Source organism: Ostrea edulis, chromosome 1 (assembly GCF_947568905.1).
Source record: "Ostrea edulis chromosome 1, xbOstEdul1.1, whole genome shotgun sequence".
NCBI lineage: Eukaryota > Metazoa > Mollusca > Bivalvia > Ostreida > Ostreidae > Ostrea > Ostrea edulis.
In genome coordinates, this window is record NC_079164.1 from 38,338,811 (window position 1) to 38,356,766 (window position 17,956).

At 34.7% G+C, this 17,956-nt stretch overlaps 1 protein-coding gene across 1 annotated transcript in view; it reads right to left on the minus strand.

Moving 5' to 3' along the window:
* LOC125658602 (uncharacterized) overlaps positions 1–17,956 on the minus strand; it is a 66,019-nt gene that overhangs the window by 43,855 nt on the left and 4,208 nt on the right. The window contains exons 6-18 of the mRNA XM_048889934.2: positions 17,802–17,851; positions 17,174–17,371; positions 16,391–16,529; positions 15,775–15,990; positions 15,252–15,620; positions 14,871–15,046; positions 14,155–14,282; positions 13,784–13,935; positions 13,451–13,575; positions 11,880–12,249; positions 6,176–6,295; positions 5,195–5,457; positions 4,187–4,329 (exon numbers count right to left, since the gene is read on the minus strand). Of these exons, the coding sequence (XP_048745891.2) occupies positions 4,187–4,329; positions 5,195–5,457; positions 6,176–6,295; positions 11,880–12,249; positions 13,451–13,575; positions 13,784–13,935; positions 14,155–14,282; positions 14,871–15,046; positions 15,252–15,620; positions 15,775–15,990; positions 16,391–16,529; positions 17,174–17,371; positions 17,802–17,851 (2,449 nt within the window). The remainder of the gene's footprint in view (positions 1–4,186; positions 4,330–5,194; positions 5,458–6,175; positions 6,296–11,879; positions 12,250–13,450; positions 13,576–13,783; positions 13,936–14,154; positions 14,283–14,870; positions 15,047–15,251; positions 15,621–15,774; positions 15,991–16,390; positions 16,530–17,173; positions 17,372–17,801; positions 17,852–17,956) is intronic.

Sequence of the window (17,956 nt, forward strand, 5' to 3'; positions counted from 1 at the left end):
TGGCCAATATGTTACATTTGTCGTTTTAAAGATTTTCCTTATATATTTGTTTGCAAAACTTTGATCCCCCCTTGTGGCCCCATCCTACCCCCGGGGGCCATGATTTTGACAAACTTAAATCTGCAATATGTCAGAAATCGTTCGTGTAAATATCAGCTTTTCTGGCTCAGTGGTTCTTGAGAAGCAGATTTTCCCTATGTTTTTGTATGTAAAACTTTGATCCCCTATCGTGACCCCACCGAACCCCCGGGGGTCATAATTTGACCAAACTTAAATCTGCACTATGTTAGGAAGCTGTCACGTAAATCTCAGCTTTTCTGGCTCAGTGGTTCTTGAGAAGATTTTTATATGACCAACCCTATTTTTGCATTTTTGTGATTATCTCCCCTTTGAAAGGGACATGGCCCTTCATTTGAACAAACTTGAAAGCCCTTCACCCAAGGATGCTATTGTCTAAGTTTGGTTGAAATTGGCCCAGTGTTTCTGGAGAAGAGGTCGAAAATGTAAAAAGTTTACAGACAGACAACAGGCGATCAGAAAAGCTCACCGTAGGTTTATATAAAAAAAATTAAATGCAAAGATAAACTGAAAATGTTATTTGTTTATGAAAATTATTTCAAAAGTTAGCTGGATTTGTTAGACTCAAGTCTGTTCTCAGGTTATGGTCTTGAGGCCTGAAAGTTATAAAACTTTTTTGAGGACGTTTTCATACTCAAACTCTGTGCTCTAAATCGTACTTATACTCAAAAGTGAAGAGTATAAAACTTTTATAAAATCATTATCACATTCAAATGGAGTTTTCGAGAATGCTTTGGAGCTTGCTCAGAGTTGTATTCAAAACAAAAATGGCTGAGTTTCAGTACGGTAAAAGTTTTATAATCTCCAGGCCATATCTTCAAATAATGACCGTTTCCATAGTATCTCGGGTCTTCTACAATAAAAGAACGTTAAAAATCAGAGAAATGGAATGAAATACCTCACTGAACGCATCTCGTATTTTCGTCTCAGACGTATTAAACAATGTCTTAAGATATCACATGAAAGTGCTACATGAAGTTGGGTGACACTTGTTTATAAGAGGGGTCTAGCGGTTATATCTCATTTCTATACTGAAAATCTTATGCAGGTCAATTAATTTTCAGTTGGTTTGTTCACATAGAACCGAAATTTGTCACGTGACTAACTACTTTGCACAGAATTTGCGTTTCATTTCCAACTTGCACAGATCCAAAGGGCGACATTGGACAATGTCTGCTTCATATTTAATTTTTAAAAAATACAAATTCTACAGTTTAGTGAATGTAAACCCACTGTGACCCATTTGATGGGCGCGCTTGATTTGACTACACCGACCACAAAGGGGTATACACCTTCTAAGCACTCTACTGTTGGTAAATGCATCGAGAAATTCAATATGGCCAACAAATGGTGATACGAAAAAATTGCATATATTTTATCCGTATAAACATATAAGAGAATTAAGAATACCAGTGTATTGCATATAGTCATTCGCAAGATATAAATGAAAACGAAAACAATTACAAAACAAGAGGTCCATGGGCCACATCGCTCACCCGAGTCACCTTGGCAAATATTTAAAGATTTTCCCTATATATTCGCATGTAAAACTTTGATCCTTTTTGTGGCCCCAATATAACACCAGGGGCCATGATTTTTACAAACTTAAATCTGCACTATGTTAGGAAGCTTTCATGTAAATGTAAACTTCTATGACCCATGGTTCTTTTGAGAAGATTTTTAAAGATTTTCTTCATATACTTGTAAGTAAAACTTGATCCCCTACTCTGGCAAAATTGAATCTGCACTATGTCAGGAAGCTTTCATGTAAATATAAGCTTTTCTGCCTCAGTGGTTCTTGAGAAGAAGATTTTAAAAGATTTGTCCTACATATTTGTATGTAAAACTTTGATCCCCTATTGTGGCCCTATCCTACACCCAGGGGCCATGATTTGAACAAACTTGATTCTCTCCTATACATGTAACAGGAAGCTTTCATGTAAATTTCAGCTCTTCTAGCCCAGAAGTTCTTGAGATTTTCCCTATATATTTGTATGTAAAACTTTGATCCCATATTGTGGCCCCACTCTACCCCAGGGGTCATGTTTTTAACAAACTTGATTCTCCACTATAACAGGAAGCTTTTATTTAAATTTCAGCTTTTCTGGCTCAGTGGTTCTTGAGAAGATTTTTAAATGACCCCACCCTATTTTTGCATTTTTGTGATTATCTACCTTTGAAGGGGTCATGGCTCTTCGTTTGAACAAACTTGAAAACCCTTCACCCAAGAGTGTTTTGTGCAAAGTTTGGTTGAAATTGGCCCAGTGGTTCTAAAGAAGAAGTAAAAAATGTCAGAAGTTTACAGATGGAAGGACGGACAGACGACGGACAACAGGTGATCAGAAAAGCTCACTTGAGCTTTCAGCTCAGGTGAGCTAAAAACAAGTTCGGCACCAAAAAATCAACAAAGATTTTGAAGTATGACCTGGTATTTTTCAGATGTATGTAGGTATATGTATTTATAAATGCACATAAAATATATTTTTGTAGAAAAAAATCTCAACTCCTTTAAATCATTACCAATCTTCATGCAATTTAATGTGTGACTAGATGACATATGCCGAGGTAATTTCGGCTCCTTTATTTGTAATTTTGGTCATTTCTTTGGTGATTTCAGTGATTCTATGTACCGCAATGAAGGCGTATCGAATACCAGATTGTCACAAATGACGTATATTAGAAATAAATTATTATACAATAATCATAACGTAATTCATTTTATAAACAATAAAATGCTTTTTTTCTTTCTTTGTTTCATTGGATGATGAAGGTAGCTAGCATTGCAGGAAAAAATATGCGGGCTATGTAATTTTTTCTGCAATGATTACTACCTTCACCCGATGAAACAACAAAGAAAGAAATTTTATTGCTTATATTCATATGTATTGTTTTCAAATAAACTAGATTTTAAAAAATGTCATATGGTTGACCCATTCGTTACATTAAATGGAACAGCCAATGCACCCTTTGACATTGATGACGTTCCATATTTGGGACATGTAATAATTACACAGACAGGTGGTACTAAAAAAAACCGGATCGAACTAGTTTGTAACAAACAAGCATTCATTGTCGCAAATGAAAGCCATGTCAATTTCAATAGAAATATAAGAGAAAAGATTCAGTGAATGTATATATTGATAAACAATTCAAAGCAAAAAATGATATCTGAAAAGGTTCCAAATCTCAAAGCTTAAGTGCACTGATTCTTCTCATTAAATTTTAATGAATCACATAAAATATAACAGACAATGCTTGGGCTGTATGATTTTCTTTATTAGATAAACCACTATTTCATAATGTATCACAATTTTCCTGATCTGGAAAGACTTCTCAACCTGAAAAATAAACATTTGATATTGAACTGGAGCATTGCTGTCTGCAGTAGTTTGCAATGACATTAGTTACTGGCTAAACCTTGACAATATACTGTATAATGCTAATGATGAAAAGCATGTTTATTTTGCACATACAGAACTATGAATGAAATGAGTACATATTGTCATCAGATTTAAAAAAATTGCAATACTTTCTTGCAAGTAATTTTACACAGCTGAACTTTGGTATCTCGAACACCGATATCTCGAATACAATGGGTATGTCGAAGTGATTCAGAAGTTCCAAACACATTCTTTACGTATTTTCCCCTCGATATCTCATATCCTCAAATATCTCAAGTTTCTTCTCGGTCCCATCGAGTTTGAGATAACCAGATTTAACTCTATTTAATTCTTTATTGTCTAGGAGTTCATCATAAATTTATTTTATCTGCAACATTTTGGTCCAACTATCTGTAAAAGTAGTTGTATCCCAGGTTCCCTTGGGGTTAACTTGGCAAAGTATATTGGCACTACATCTAGAAAGGAATTAGCCTCCTCTAAGACTAGGTTAAGATAGGGCTACCATTCACCCTCGCAACAATGTTTGATATTACAGAGAAACCTGTCTAATCTGACATGCACTGGAAGACAATTTTTTTGGTCAGAATACACAGTGTAAACACAATGAAAATATGAAATTGAGATTAAGGGTCAGAATGCCCAGAGAGGTGGATTACACAGGTGTCGTTTTAGGCAGTTTTCACTGTAATTTATTTGACATTACATACTTCTGCAGCAGTTCTTGGTTTGTTACTTCCGTATCGCCCTCACTGTCTGCTTCTGATGAGCTGTCACTGCCATGTTTGTCTCTTTTGTGGCTCTTTTTCTCTTTCTTGTGTTTTTTCTTGTGCTTAGATTTTTTACTCTTTGTCTGAATATAGGAGGAGAAAACAAAAACAACAAATAAATAAATTGTCTACATTGAAAGTGTTACAATATGAAATTTTGTGCAATTATTATGCAAGGTACATATTTCCACTTTAACGTCCACAGTCACATAATATTCGCAGAATTTCATACCAGCAGACTTGAAGCATGTAAGCATTTTTCGTGTAAGCCATAAGCAACTCAGAGGAATTTTGCACCTATGGGCCAAACCAAAAAAAGATAACTGCAAAATTTTGACTTTGTGGAATTCAATATGTCTACAGTATTGCTTAAACCAAAGAAATTATCTGGCACCAAATTTAAAAGTCAAAGAAGGTTGGTTGATGTCAACAAAATTTCAAGGACATAGTCTCTCAATAAAATATAATTTTTAATTACATCTCATGTACAATTCCCCTGCATACTACTCATTTCTACAAAAAAATATAGTTGTGTGTGTTTGTGTTTCAGCAATTTGTATATCTAAACATACAGCTGTGTGTGTTTGTGTTTCAGTAATTTACAGCTGTGTGTGTTTGTGTTTCAGTAATTTACAGCTGTGTGTATTTGTGTTTCAGTAATTTACAGCTGTGTGTGTTTGTGTTTCAGTAATTTACAGATGTGTCTGATTGTGTTTCAGTAACCTACAGCTGTGTGTGTTTGTGTTTCAGTAATTTACAGCTGTGTGTATTTGTGTTTCAGTAATTTACAGCTGTGTGTGTTTGTGTTTCAGTAATTTACAGCTGTGTGTGTTTGTGTTTCAGTAATTTACAGCTGTGTGTATTTGTGTTTCAGTAATTTACAGCTGTGTGTATTTGTGTTTCAGTAATTTACAGCTGTGTGTGTTTGTGTTTCAGTAATAATTGTACCTGTTTCTTGTGACTGTGTCCTCTGCTGTCTCCTTCCCTTTCTCTAGATGTCTGTTGATGTCTTTCTTTCATTCTCTGTCTGTGACTTTCTCTGTAACCATCCTTCTCTCTATCCCTATACTTATCTTTCTCTCTCCCTCTATGTCTATCTTCTCTATATTTATGTCTGTCTCTGTCCTTTTCCTCATGTCTTCCTTCATTACTTGAGTTTCTGTGTGAAGAAATCTCTTTCCTCTTTTCTGACGACAGTCCAAGTGATCGATCTACAATGTATCATGAACAAAAAAGTGAATTTACAGTTGTTCATCATCATATTTGAGTCTAATTTGTCACAGACTGGTCAAAGCCTGAAGAAACAGTCCAACTAATAACTATGCAATGGAGTAAAAATAAATAATTTATCTGAAAAAAGTCATAAAATAATCATCTGTAATACTTTATATTTCCAGTAATATTGGTGAATATCATAGTAATTTTTCATAATTGACAGAAAATTTGTAAGGCTTTCTATATAAGTATTTTATTGTAAAGTACAGCCTCTTTAGGTAATGAAACAGTACAATTTATATAAACTTCATCTCGATTGCACTATATTATAAACCGCGGTTAATTCTGCGATACTTGAAAAAGAAAACATTTTGATAATTATATACATACATGTATGCAACCTTTAATATCAGCACACACCCTGTGTATGAGTTTTACACAGACTGCCACTGAAATAATTCTCAATACAATGATATAGGCCCAATAAAGTAGTAATACATGAGTATGTGAGGTGTGCCTTGACATCCAACAACATACTATTACAATCGTACATAGAAATCAATGTCTTCACAACTGCAAAGGCATAAGCATATGAATATACACATTTATGTATACAATATTACAGTCTTTTACAATTATAACTAAGCGATATGTCTCTGAATCTTATAAAAGTTTTTCGCGTATGAAGTTTTTGCATTTGTTGGAAATCTGTACCTTTCATGGATGGGGGAAGTTCAGGACCAAATGAATTGTCTTCAACATCTCTGCCTGCTGAGAGCCTCTTTTCCAATGTTTCTATGGCAACAGGAGCACCAGGTAGAAGATTTGCTTCTTCTAACAATGCAAAAAACGTTAACATTTTCTGTTCACTATTACTACATTTTACTCATTGTAACAAGAGCACAGGAAATGATACATATAATATGCCTGTTACAAGGTGTTTTTATCAAGGAGTTTGTTTTCTATAACATTAATTTGCAAATATGGCAAAAATGTCACAAGCTGTAGAACTAATTTACTTAAAGGGATTGATTCACGATTTCCCCCCAAATTTAGTTTTTGACGTTTAATGATCAAAATCTACTGTCTAATATGTTTAAAACATTTCACAAAAAATTAAGGGTTTACATGATCACAGAAGCTCATTTTACAGAGTTTATTATTTGTTTTGTAAACAAAGATTGCAATATGTTATTGTTTACGAAGTTTACAAAGAAATGGATATCGATCTAAGTTTATTATATTTATCACATTTAAAATATTCTTTAGGTAAATTGTGTCACCTAGAAGTTAAATTTGTGATTATGCAAAATTAAGATGCTTTAAATCACAAAATTAACATTTCATTTGTTTGTTTTTAAACATAGAAAGACTCGAGTCTTTGTTTACATAACACAGAGTTTAGGCTATAATATTGCTCTTATCCTTGCATTCCGAAGGTCCAAATTTTGGCTGTCAACATTAAATGAGTTATATTTTTAATGTTCAACATAAAAAAAGAAAAATATTTTTTCAGAAAATATGAACCAGTCCATTGAAGGGGCATTAGCTGCAAAAGTCACACTTATCAATTGTTACAAAAATGGCTAAAAAGCTTTACAGTACATAAAAATCACCACTGACATATTAAAATTTTGACATTAACATTTCCTTTATTTATATACATACATGTAGAAACAATGGCCAAAACATTATTGTATGGAAGTATAAGTAAAATTTATTGCAGAGAAATTTTACAAAGTTGTCATACAGGGTTTAAAATTAGCACTCGCCCACTCACAAATTGTGAGTAAAAATTTTGTGTGGGCGCCTAAATTTGCTGTCTCGCTTGCACATAACAAGTGATCTCTGTGAACAGCAGGTCATAATTGTATATCTTTAGTGACCAGACACTTTCCCCGAGAGTTATTTACAAGCTTAATTTAATGCACTTTATAGACCTCTTCTAAAACGAAAGTAAACCATGCACGATTTTTACCCAAGTCGATTGGCAAGATCACTGATGCCAAAACAGCTGGAAGTTTTAGAGCTTGCCGAAAAAAGAGAGCATGACTTCAGTCTTCATGATGATTATGACAGGGGATATGATAAAATAAAAAGCTACTGTTAGTACAAAAAGGCAGCATTGTTGTCAGAACAAATTGAAACTAGAAATATGTCCACAGGACATGAATGCCCCGCCCCGGGTGCCCGATGTGACGTTTGTAACGCAATGTTAAAATAAGGGACCCACTGGTCACCTTGGCCCATATTTAAAAATTTCCCCATTACATTTGCATGTAAAATTTTGATCCCCTATTGTGACCCCAACCTACCCCCATGGGCCATGATTTTTACAAACATAAATCTGCACTATGTCAGAAAGCTGACATGTAAATTTGAACCTGTCTGGACTGGTGGTTCTAGAGAAGAAGATTTATAAAGACTTTTTACTATATATTTTCACGTAAAACTTTGATTCCCTATTGTGGCCCCACTCTACCCCCAAGGGCCATGAATTTAACAAACTTGAATCTGCACAATGTCAGGAAGCTTCCGTGTAAATTTGAACTTCTCATGGCCTGATATTCACAATGGAAAATAGGTTGAATTTTTTCATTTTGTGGAAAAAATCAAACTACTGAACCATCTTTTCTTTAAAGAAAATTATGCAGATTAAGGATGACCATAGGTGCAATTGAAGGGAAAATATTTTCATGTAAAAAAAACTTCATTATATAGCTTTTTAATGGAGAGAGAAAATTGCTGCACACTTTTTCATTCACCTTATCATGAATTAGAAGAAAAATGCAGTGGTTTCACAAATAGGAAATACACTTTGTTGTGTTAATGAACTTAGTCTGGTGTGGTGCTAGCCTTTATACAGGTAAATCTGAGTTGTGTTCATGTCATATCACAAATGTATACAATATAAAGAGAACCTTTGAAGTCCTAAAATCTTTAACGGGGCATGAACACGATTTGAGCTGAAAATTTTCCATTTTTTTTATTTTTCCATTTTTAATGTTTAAAATGCTTAACTAAGATATTTCTAATGGTCAGCAAAAATTTGAATGTTAGTTGTCGAGGTACATGGGAGATACAGAGCTCACAATTCTTTGTTATGTAAACAAGGCTCGTGCCCTTTTTGTTTAATACATATAAGCTATATATACCAGTAAATGTTTAAAGTAGATTTTTCAATTTACAAGTTAATTCTGAACATAATTCAATAGTTTCTAGTGTTTAGCATATCTCATTTTGTTTAAACATGCTATTTTCTATGAAGTAATCTATATGTAAACAAAAACATGGCACAAGCCTTGTTTACATAACAAAGAATTGTGAGTGATGTATCTCCCTTATAATTTAACAACTGAATCAGCCTCTCTACATATTACTATATGCATTCAAATGGTATAATGAATCAAATGCACACAAAATATACATGTTTAATCACGGTTTGGAATAACAAAGGATTTACGTCCCTGTTGTCAGAGGATGCCTTTAATGTACTATCAACCATCATCATGCTGTGACATCTTTCTTTTGCAACGTAAGCATGAAAGATCCTAGCACAACAAGAGATGTTTGTAAAACACATATGCCCCCCATGGTGCAAAATTGAAAAGGGTTATACACACACACATCATTTAATTGAGAGTAGTATCATCAATTCAAAATATTGAGCAGACAATATCTTCCTATGTCAAGAGTGGATTGACCATGTGACCTAAAAATCAATAGGGGTCATCAACTCCTGAAGATGTACCAGTGTACCAAGTTTGATGTCTGTCAAGAAAAGGGTTCTCAAGATACTGAGCAGACAGTATATTCCCATGTCAAGTTTGACCCTTGACCTTTGACCATGTGACCTCAAAATCAATAGGGGTCAACTTCTCTTGAAGATGTACCAGTGTATCAAGTTTGATGTCTGTCAAGCAAAGGGTTCTCGAGATATTGAACGGACAGTATATTCCTATGTCCAGTTTGACCCTTGACCTTTGACCATGTGACCTCAAAATCAATAGGGGTCATCTTCTTCTGAAGATGTACTGGCGTACCAAGTTTGATGTCTGTCAAGCAAAGGGTTCTCTAGACATTGAATGGTCAGTATATTCCTATGCCCAGTTTGACCCTTGACCTTTGACCATATGACCTCAAAATCAATAGGGGTCATTTACTCCTTAGGATGTACCAGTGTGCCAAGTTTGATGTCTTTCAAGCAAACGGTTCTCAAGATATTGAGCGGACATTATATTCCTATGTCCAGAGTAGATTGACCCTTGACCTTTGACCTTTTGACCTGAAAAACAATAGGGATCCTCTTCTACTCATAACTAACCCACATATGAAATATCATTATCATCAAGTGAATGGTTCTCAAGATATTGAGCGGACAACACATGGTCTACAGACCGACCGACCGACCAACAGGTGCAAAACAATATGCCCCCTCTTTTTCAAAGGGGGGCATAAAAACTGTGACAGGAGGTAGATTGACCAACCCAGATCTCTAATATATTCCCAAAAATTGAAGTTCAACAACCTGTATTTTTTTTTCAAAAATCAAGAAAATTAGAAAAATTGTCGGAAAGCAAAATGCTAGCAATATGTACATCTTCAAATTGTTTACAAAAGCCCTAGCTTTAAAACTGTGAGAGGAGATAGATGGACAAACCATGTACCCACTCTATAGTATATCCTAAAATCTGATCAAGTTCAACAATGCGTAATTTTCTTTTAAAAAAACCCAAAAAAAACAAAAATGGAGAAAATCAAAACCCTTGCAACATGCACATCTTCAATACCCATACAAACACTCTGTAAAATAAGAAGGCCCTAGATTCAGAACTGTGAGAGGAGTGAGATGTACAAACCATGTACTCTCTATGTAACATTTCCTCAAAATTGACAAAGCCCAACAACCTGTAACTTTCTCAACAAGAGTACCACAAACGGTACATAATACGCCCGTGAAATGCTTACATAGGGTGTTTTTCTTGTGCTATAATTTGTATAACTTTGCTTCAGGTAGTATCAGCCATCAAGAGGCTGTGACAAACTTTATATGAACAAAGGTCTTAGCTTAAAAATCGAGATTTCCTCAAAATGGACGAAGTTCAACAACCTGTAATTTTTTCAAAAATGGAAGAAAATTAAAATCCTTTACCAGATGCACATCTTCAATACCCATACAAACACTCCACAAAATAAGATGGTCCTCACTTGAAAACTGTGGGAGGAGTTGGGCGGACAAATTATGTACATGTACCCTCCATAGAATATAAATTTCCAAATAGACTAAGTTCAACAACCTGTAATTTTCTCAAAAATTGTAGAAAATCAAAATCCATCCCACATGCACATCTTCAATACCCATACAAACACTCCACAAAATAAGAAGGTCCTCACTTGAAAACTGTGGGAGGAGTAGGGTGGACAAATTATATACCCTCCATAGAATATAAATTTCCAAATAGACAAGTTCAACAACCTGTAATTTTCTCAAAAATTGTAGAAAATCAAAATCCATCCCACATGCACATCTTCAATACCCATACAAACACTCCACAAAATAAGAAGGTCCTCACTTGAAAACTGTGGGAGGAGTAGGGTGGACAAATTATGTACCCTCCATATAATAATTATTTCCAAATAAAGGGGCAAAACTCCTAGAAAAAAGGTCGAAATGAATCAAAATTGCAGTATGATCTAGAGTGACCAACAAAGAAGCTACACAGCAAGTTTCAGCATGATATGTGAAAGGGAAATGAAATTATAAAGAGAAAACCCCAAACGGATGGACGGACGGATGTACAGACATCACTGTACCATAATACGTCCTGTCTAAAGATGGAAGTATAAAAATTGACGAAAATTAAAATCCTTGCCATTTGCACATCTTCAATACCCATACAAACACTCTGTAAAATAAGGTAATTGCTTAAAAACTGTGAGAGGAGTTAAATAGAAAAATTATGTACCCTCCATATAACATTAAATTTCAAATGGATCAAAATTGCAACATGATCTAGAGTGACCCACGGAGAAGCTATAAAGCAAGTTTGAGTTTGATATGTGACAGAGAAATGAAAATAGAAACAGAAAACCTCAGATGGATGGACGTACAGACATCGCTGTACCATAATACCTCATGTCTAGAGATAAAGATGGACATACAAAAAGGACTAACATTCAACTGTATTATGTCACAGTCATCAGAAATTGAAATACAGTTGAACTTCGTTATCTCAAACACCGATAGCTTGAATACCATGGATATGTCGAAGTGATTCAAAAGTCCCAACCACTTAATTCTTTAAGTATCATCGATATCTCAAATCCTCGGATATCTCAGAAGTTTTTTCTCAGTCCCATCGAGTTCGAGATAACAAGGTTTGACTGTAATTCATTTCCTGACTGTACTAGACCTTACCTTTCTCTGATTTTTGAAATAAGTGTGAGAAGATGGATTTCGTTGGAGGTGCTGATGTCCCTGCTATGGACTTTGTTGGAGGTGCTGATGTCCCTGCTATGGACTTTGTTGGAGGTGCCGATGACTCTACAGTAGAATTTGACCTTGTTGATTCTCCTCTCATCTGGTCTAAACTTTCCCCACTACTCTGACTGGGTCTGGACATTTCACTGACTGGTTGGTAATTCTCAGTTTGATTTGTGTCTAACTTTTCTGTTTCTTTTTTATCGATGTCCATTTGCTGCATGTCTTGTTCCTCTTCGTCCGACTGCTCAGAGTCAGTGTTTCCAAAAATAGCTTCAAAAAGATCCATGGAGGGTCTGCACTCTTCCTACAATTGATTTCAAAAGATTTTTCTTTAAAAAGCAGTGATTCCTAAAACACAAGAAATCTCTAGTGCTAATGTCAATTGCTATAAAATCTTTAAAACTGCAAAATGCATTTGGAATTCTACTTAAGAAATCAATTTTATTTTTGAAAAAAAAAACATGAGAACATGAATTGCGATGCTTCACACCTGCATACTACATGAAGCACATTAGCACTTCATAAAAAGTATGCCGTCTTGAAGCATTGTATTTTCAAAAATTAGATTTATTTCTTATATTTACATTCTACTTTCATTTTTGTCAGAATTGCCATAGACATACTATATTTCTTGTTTGTAGTTCTGTATTCATATATGCATTGTTTCCAAATGCAGCACATTAAAAAACATTGGATATGTAGATATTTTTACATCAAAAACTAATTTGACTGTGGAATGATTATATATCGATTTTCTTGGAGTTAAGTACAGTGTACCAATAAGTTTAAAACCTCAACCAAACACACAAGTTGCATGCATGCATTGATTCAATGTGCAGAAGAGACTGAAAATGCAAAATTGCATGCCCATTGAAGCTACATATTCCCAAAACTTTGGCTATCATGAAAATAAACTCCTATAAAAAAAAAAAAAAAATCAACAAATTAAGGTTAAAATAAAGATGGTTGTTGCTTAAATCCAACACATGACCTTCACATACATGATCCATAGAATTTAATTTGTATTTTTAATTCTTCCTTTCTAAATCCATCATATAGAAACCAAGGTGTTAGATCAAAAGATCAATGTCGGATAAAAATATCAATTCAAATAGTTAAGGGGAAGGGGGGTTGGTTAAAAACTCCCATAAGTTTCTGTCATCCGAAATTGATCACACTTTAGTGGAAAAAGAAAAATAGACAACCGGCCGTTGAAAACCACTTAGTAATATTACATTTTAATGAACATTTTATAGTTTTAATGTACACTTTCATTTGTGAATAAATAGTAGAAAAGGTATACAGAGTGTTATTTATAATCGTATGTTTTTACTTGTCAATCGATTAGTTTCAACATTCATCATATTTAGTTTTAAAGGGGGTGGAGGGTCTTGATGAAAACTATGTAAATTCAGTTTTTGTTAGATATTGAACTTTTGATCTTGTCCCTAAAACTTTGACTACATAATTCTAGTCTAAGACTGATTGCTTAAACAGGTTGTTACCTCTCTCTTCACAGGATCTGATGATGAAGTTTGGGGTTTGTCCTCATTCAAAGATGAAAAAATGGAGGTGGCCAACTTTGGCTGTGACTTCTTGTTTATCGTGAATGATATGCTCTCTGATCTATCTGTTAGCACAAACGATTGACTGTCTTAGTATGAAATGTTTGGCAAATATTCAATAAGCACAAATTTAAGAAATGCTTACAATTCCATTAAAATAAAATACTGTAGTAAAAAAAAAACTGACTGTAAATCACACGTTGATATACAAGTATATTTTTTGTTTGTTTGCTTACAAATTTGCTGCTTAAGACACAGTTGAGTGAGAATTACCTTGCTTGGCATCCTCTGGTGGAGGAAGAGCTCTGATCTCACTCCCTTCAGGGGTGGATCTCTGTTCTTCTGGTTCATGGGATGGGAAGTTCAGAAAGTTGTAGACTGAGTACTTGTCCCTTTTTACCTTTGGCACCCCAGTAATGGTGGATCTAAAGGATTAATTTATCTAATTATTGTATGTTCCAGTGATTAGCTAAACAAATAATTGTTTTAATTATTGTACATCCCAGTGATGGCGAGACAAGAAGTGTTGGCGTATATACTGTTCATTTAATTATAGTGGATAGGGATCGGGAATGTTAAAACAATTACAGCAACCATCAACAAGTTATAATTTAAGCACTGGTATATAAAGATACTCCACACACCCTGGGTAGGGATCGGGGATGTTAAAACGTTTGCAGACCAATCGATCAGGGTGCCATTCGTAAGTATCATGAGTCAAAGGTCCAAACATCTTCATCTTAGCAGCACTGTGCCGATCATTCTTATCTCCCTTGAATAAAAAACAACACTCATTAAACAAATTTACATGTATTATATGTATATGTATCAGCAAAAGTTAGTAAAATTCATTGGATGATCTCCTAGGGGCATCAGTGATGTAATAGTCTCTTACATGACTACAATACAAGGGACAGAACTCCAGAATGGTAAAATTGGTCAATTTCAAGGACTTTTTACAGTGATTCCTTATCAATAATACCCAAATTTCTAATTGATTTGGCCAAAACTAAAATCATTTATCATTCAGAGACAAAATATTTTGTTATTTTCCTCATCATCAAGGAGCATAACTCTTGACAGACAGAGGGGGCATTGGTCAAACCCTAACATAACTTCAAAATTTCAATTGATTTGGTCATACATGTAGCTTAGTCAAGTTAATATGATGAAACCAATTGCTGATGTCAGTCCAACTGCCTCATCAGTAAACTAATAACTTTCCTTAATTCCATTTAAGAGACTTGAACTCTATATCTGAAAGGCTAGAAATACTGTAAGCATTTTGTTTTCATAAACAAGTTGCAAAAAGCATCAAATTGGATGTACAGAATTCACCATTTTTTAAAAAGAGAGTTACCTCCTCTTTTACAGGCAGCTTGACAGTTTCATCATCATGGTACTTTGCTCTGGTGAAGCGTGACGCCATCATGCTGGTCATTGGTTTGTAGAATTTAGCTGCTTTGTCAAACTCCTCCTTTTCTCTCTCCTGCTCCCATTCTGTCATATGTCCCACTGCAGCCTTCTCATAGGCATCTAGCAAATATTGAGAGAGAAAAATTCCATGTATTCCCATTTATAGATTAATATAAAATTCAAACAAGGAATGTTAAGAATATTGCTAAGGAATTAAATGAACTTTAAACTACCTGCAAAGTCACTATATTCAAGTCCACAACAAGATTTACAGTTTAGTTATAATACTCTTCATTAGATGTCTGCCATATTGATTATGACAAACCTGATTTCCCCTCTTTGACAAGGCTGATGTAACGATCATATCTTCTCTGCTTTTCAGGGTCCTTTATAAAAGGACTGAATACTGCTCCTTTGCCTGTTTGAAATGCCTGGAGATTTAAGGGTTTAGTGGGCTGTGCCACAGACATAGTGGAGGAGGATTGTTGTACCAGTCCCCTGCCCTCTGTCACAGAGGAACTAAGAGATTGAACGGAATGGTCAGTCGATCTGTTTGAACTGGAGGAACTACCCCCACCGACGCCTTTTTCAGGAGTCTGTACATGCACTCCTTGGTGGTCTGTAATTTCTGTGTTGGACGTTGCTGTTTTTAATCTTTCTTTATCTTTTTGTGGAATGAGATCGAACACAGTCTCTGAAAATAAAACAAGGTTTTTTTTATAAAAAGCTTTTAAAATCATTGATAATTCAATATTAGAAATAAGATTCTGATGCTTCAAATTTCAAACTATTCAAGATAATATCTGAAAATGACTTTAAAAAACAAAGGATGTAATCCAAAAATTTACCAAAAACTGGTGTTTCTCCTAGAGTTAGTCCCCTTGAAACAGCATCCTGCTTTGTCATACTGTGACTGCCCCGATATTTGTCCACTTCTCTGAAGGTGTGGATAGGTTTGTAATCTTTGGGAAGATGGGGAGGAGGAAATATTTTCCTTGGTGGTAACTTCTTCCCAGAAAGGGTGAACCCTTCCAGCAGATTTCCAACATACTCCACCGGTACATCTGTGTAAGAAACATTTAAACTTCCATCTATGATATTCATTGAATTACTCATGCAAACAAAATCAAAATACTTTTGTTGAGTTAAAACATTTATTAGCAGATTTTAATCTTATATTTTAACCCCCCCCCCCCAATTTTACATGAATGAGATATTTTAAAAGTTTATAGTTGTTTCACAGATTACAGTTAAAACCTTGTTATGTCAAACTCAATGGAACCAAGAAAAAACTTTGAGATTTCCAAAGGTTAGAGATACATAAAGAAAATGTAGTTGGGACTCACTTCACAATTTCCATCGTATTTGAGCTATCAATGTTACCGACATTCAACTGTACATGCAAGTCAGATAAAAAAATCCATTACTTAAAGATCTTAAAGGAAACTCATCATCTTCTCCTACCGTGTTTCTTGCCCCGCCCTGGGGCAGTCCACCCCATGTGAATGTCATCGTCTAGCTCCATAGTCATGTCATAGTTAGACATGTGATCCTGTGAATAAATGTCGTCATCCTCTTGTTCCAGTGCACCTACTCCAAATGCCTGAAGACAACAAATGTGTTTGCAATACCCTATGACCCCAACATGGCCACATTCAAATTAAATATGGAAAATCTGACTTAATCTAAAAGGAATACCATATATGTGCCATATTAAACAGTATTTATTTGATGTTAAAAACCAAACTAAAATTTTGTCAGTTTGATAAACTATAAAAAATAATATTTGACAATTTAAATTATATACAGGTATTAAAGGAGAACTGATTTATTCAATGCAAGGGGAAAACGGCGATCTTCTAATGCATATTTATAAGGGAGTGATGTTTATGGTGGCTGTACGCAAGCACAGAAGAAAATTTAATTAATCTTGTCTTTCATAATACAGTAAAGACCCTACATGTATGTGATAGAGACTTCAGAATTCATTATTCTAGATTGAAAAATAACCCTTTAAAGATTTTGGCCATTAATCTTAGATAGTTTGATGAATAGTGTTTGCAAATGTTTAGCCATATACAGATCAAAATGAGACCAAAATGTTGAAAGGTTTGCCCTTACCTTTATTCTCATTTAAGGAGGGGGGAGGGGACGAGAAGAGTTTTCCATTTTTTTCTCCAAACATTTTAAATCACTACTTTGATAAAATATAAGTTACAAATTATTTGCCATCTCGTTAATGCATACTGTGCCTCTAATGCCCCGTTTGCCCGTCTTTGTGATGGCTGGTGTCGGAAACTGGTTCACATGAGTGGCAAGAAGGGCCTTTCTGGGGTCAAGACCACTATACCCTATACCATGAACATTGTCCTTGGCCCCTATCTTGATGGGGTTGATATCTCGAGGGGCAAATGTCACATTATCTGGGATTTCGTCACTGGACTCCTGCAAAAATGGTTAGATAATTCATCATTCATGTAGAATTCTCAGTATCTAATTGTTGGGTGACTGCATTGCTGTTGCTGTAAATTGTTCTTCATTTAAGAAATAAATTTCATTTTTGAAAACACATAAGGGTATAAAATGCAATGCTTTATGCAGGCATATTTTAAAAAGCATTAGCTTGTATCTCCCATGTACCTCGACAACTGACATCCAAATTTTTGCTGACCATTAGAAATACCTTAGTTTATAAGCATTTCAAACATTAATAAAGGAAAAATAAAATTTGAAAATTTTCAGCTCAAATCGTGTTAAAGGTTAAAATGAAGCAATGACAAAACATAACAAAAGAAAATTTCTTGTCATCCTCCTACTTCACTATAGTGAATTTTGTTGTTTCTATTATTCATCATCTACTGTATATACACCATACCTCACTGTCTTCTTGGTGAAAAGAACACCCATACACTTTTCTTTGAGAATCTGAGATAGAAATTAGAGTATCTAAATCAATACTAGCACACCAAAGAAATTAAAAAAGGTACATAAACGCAAGGTGGAAAACATTGAGTAATTACGAGTTTATTC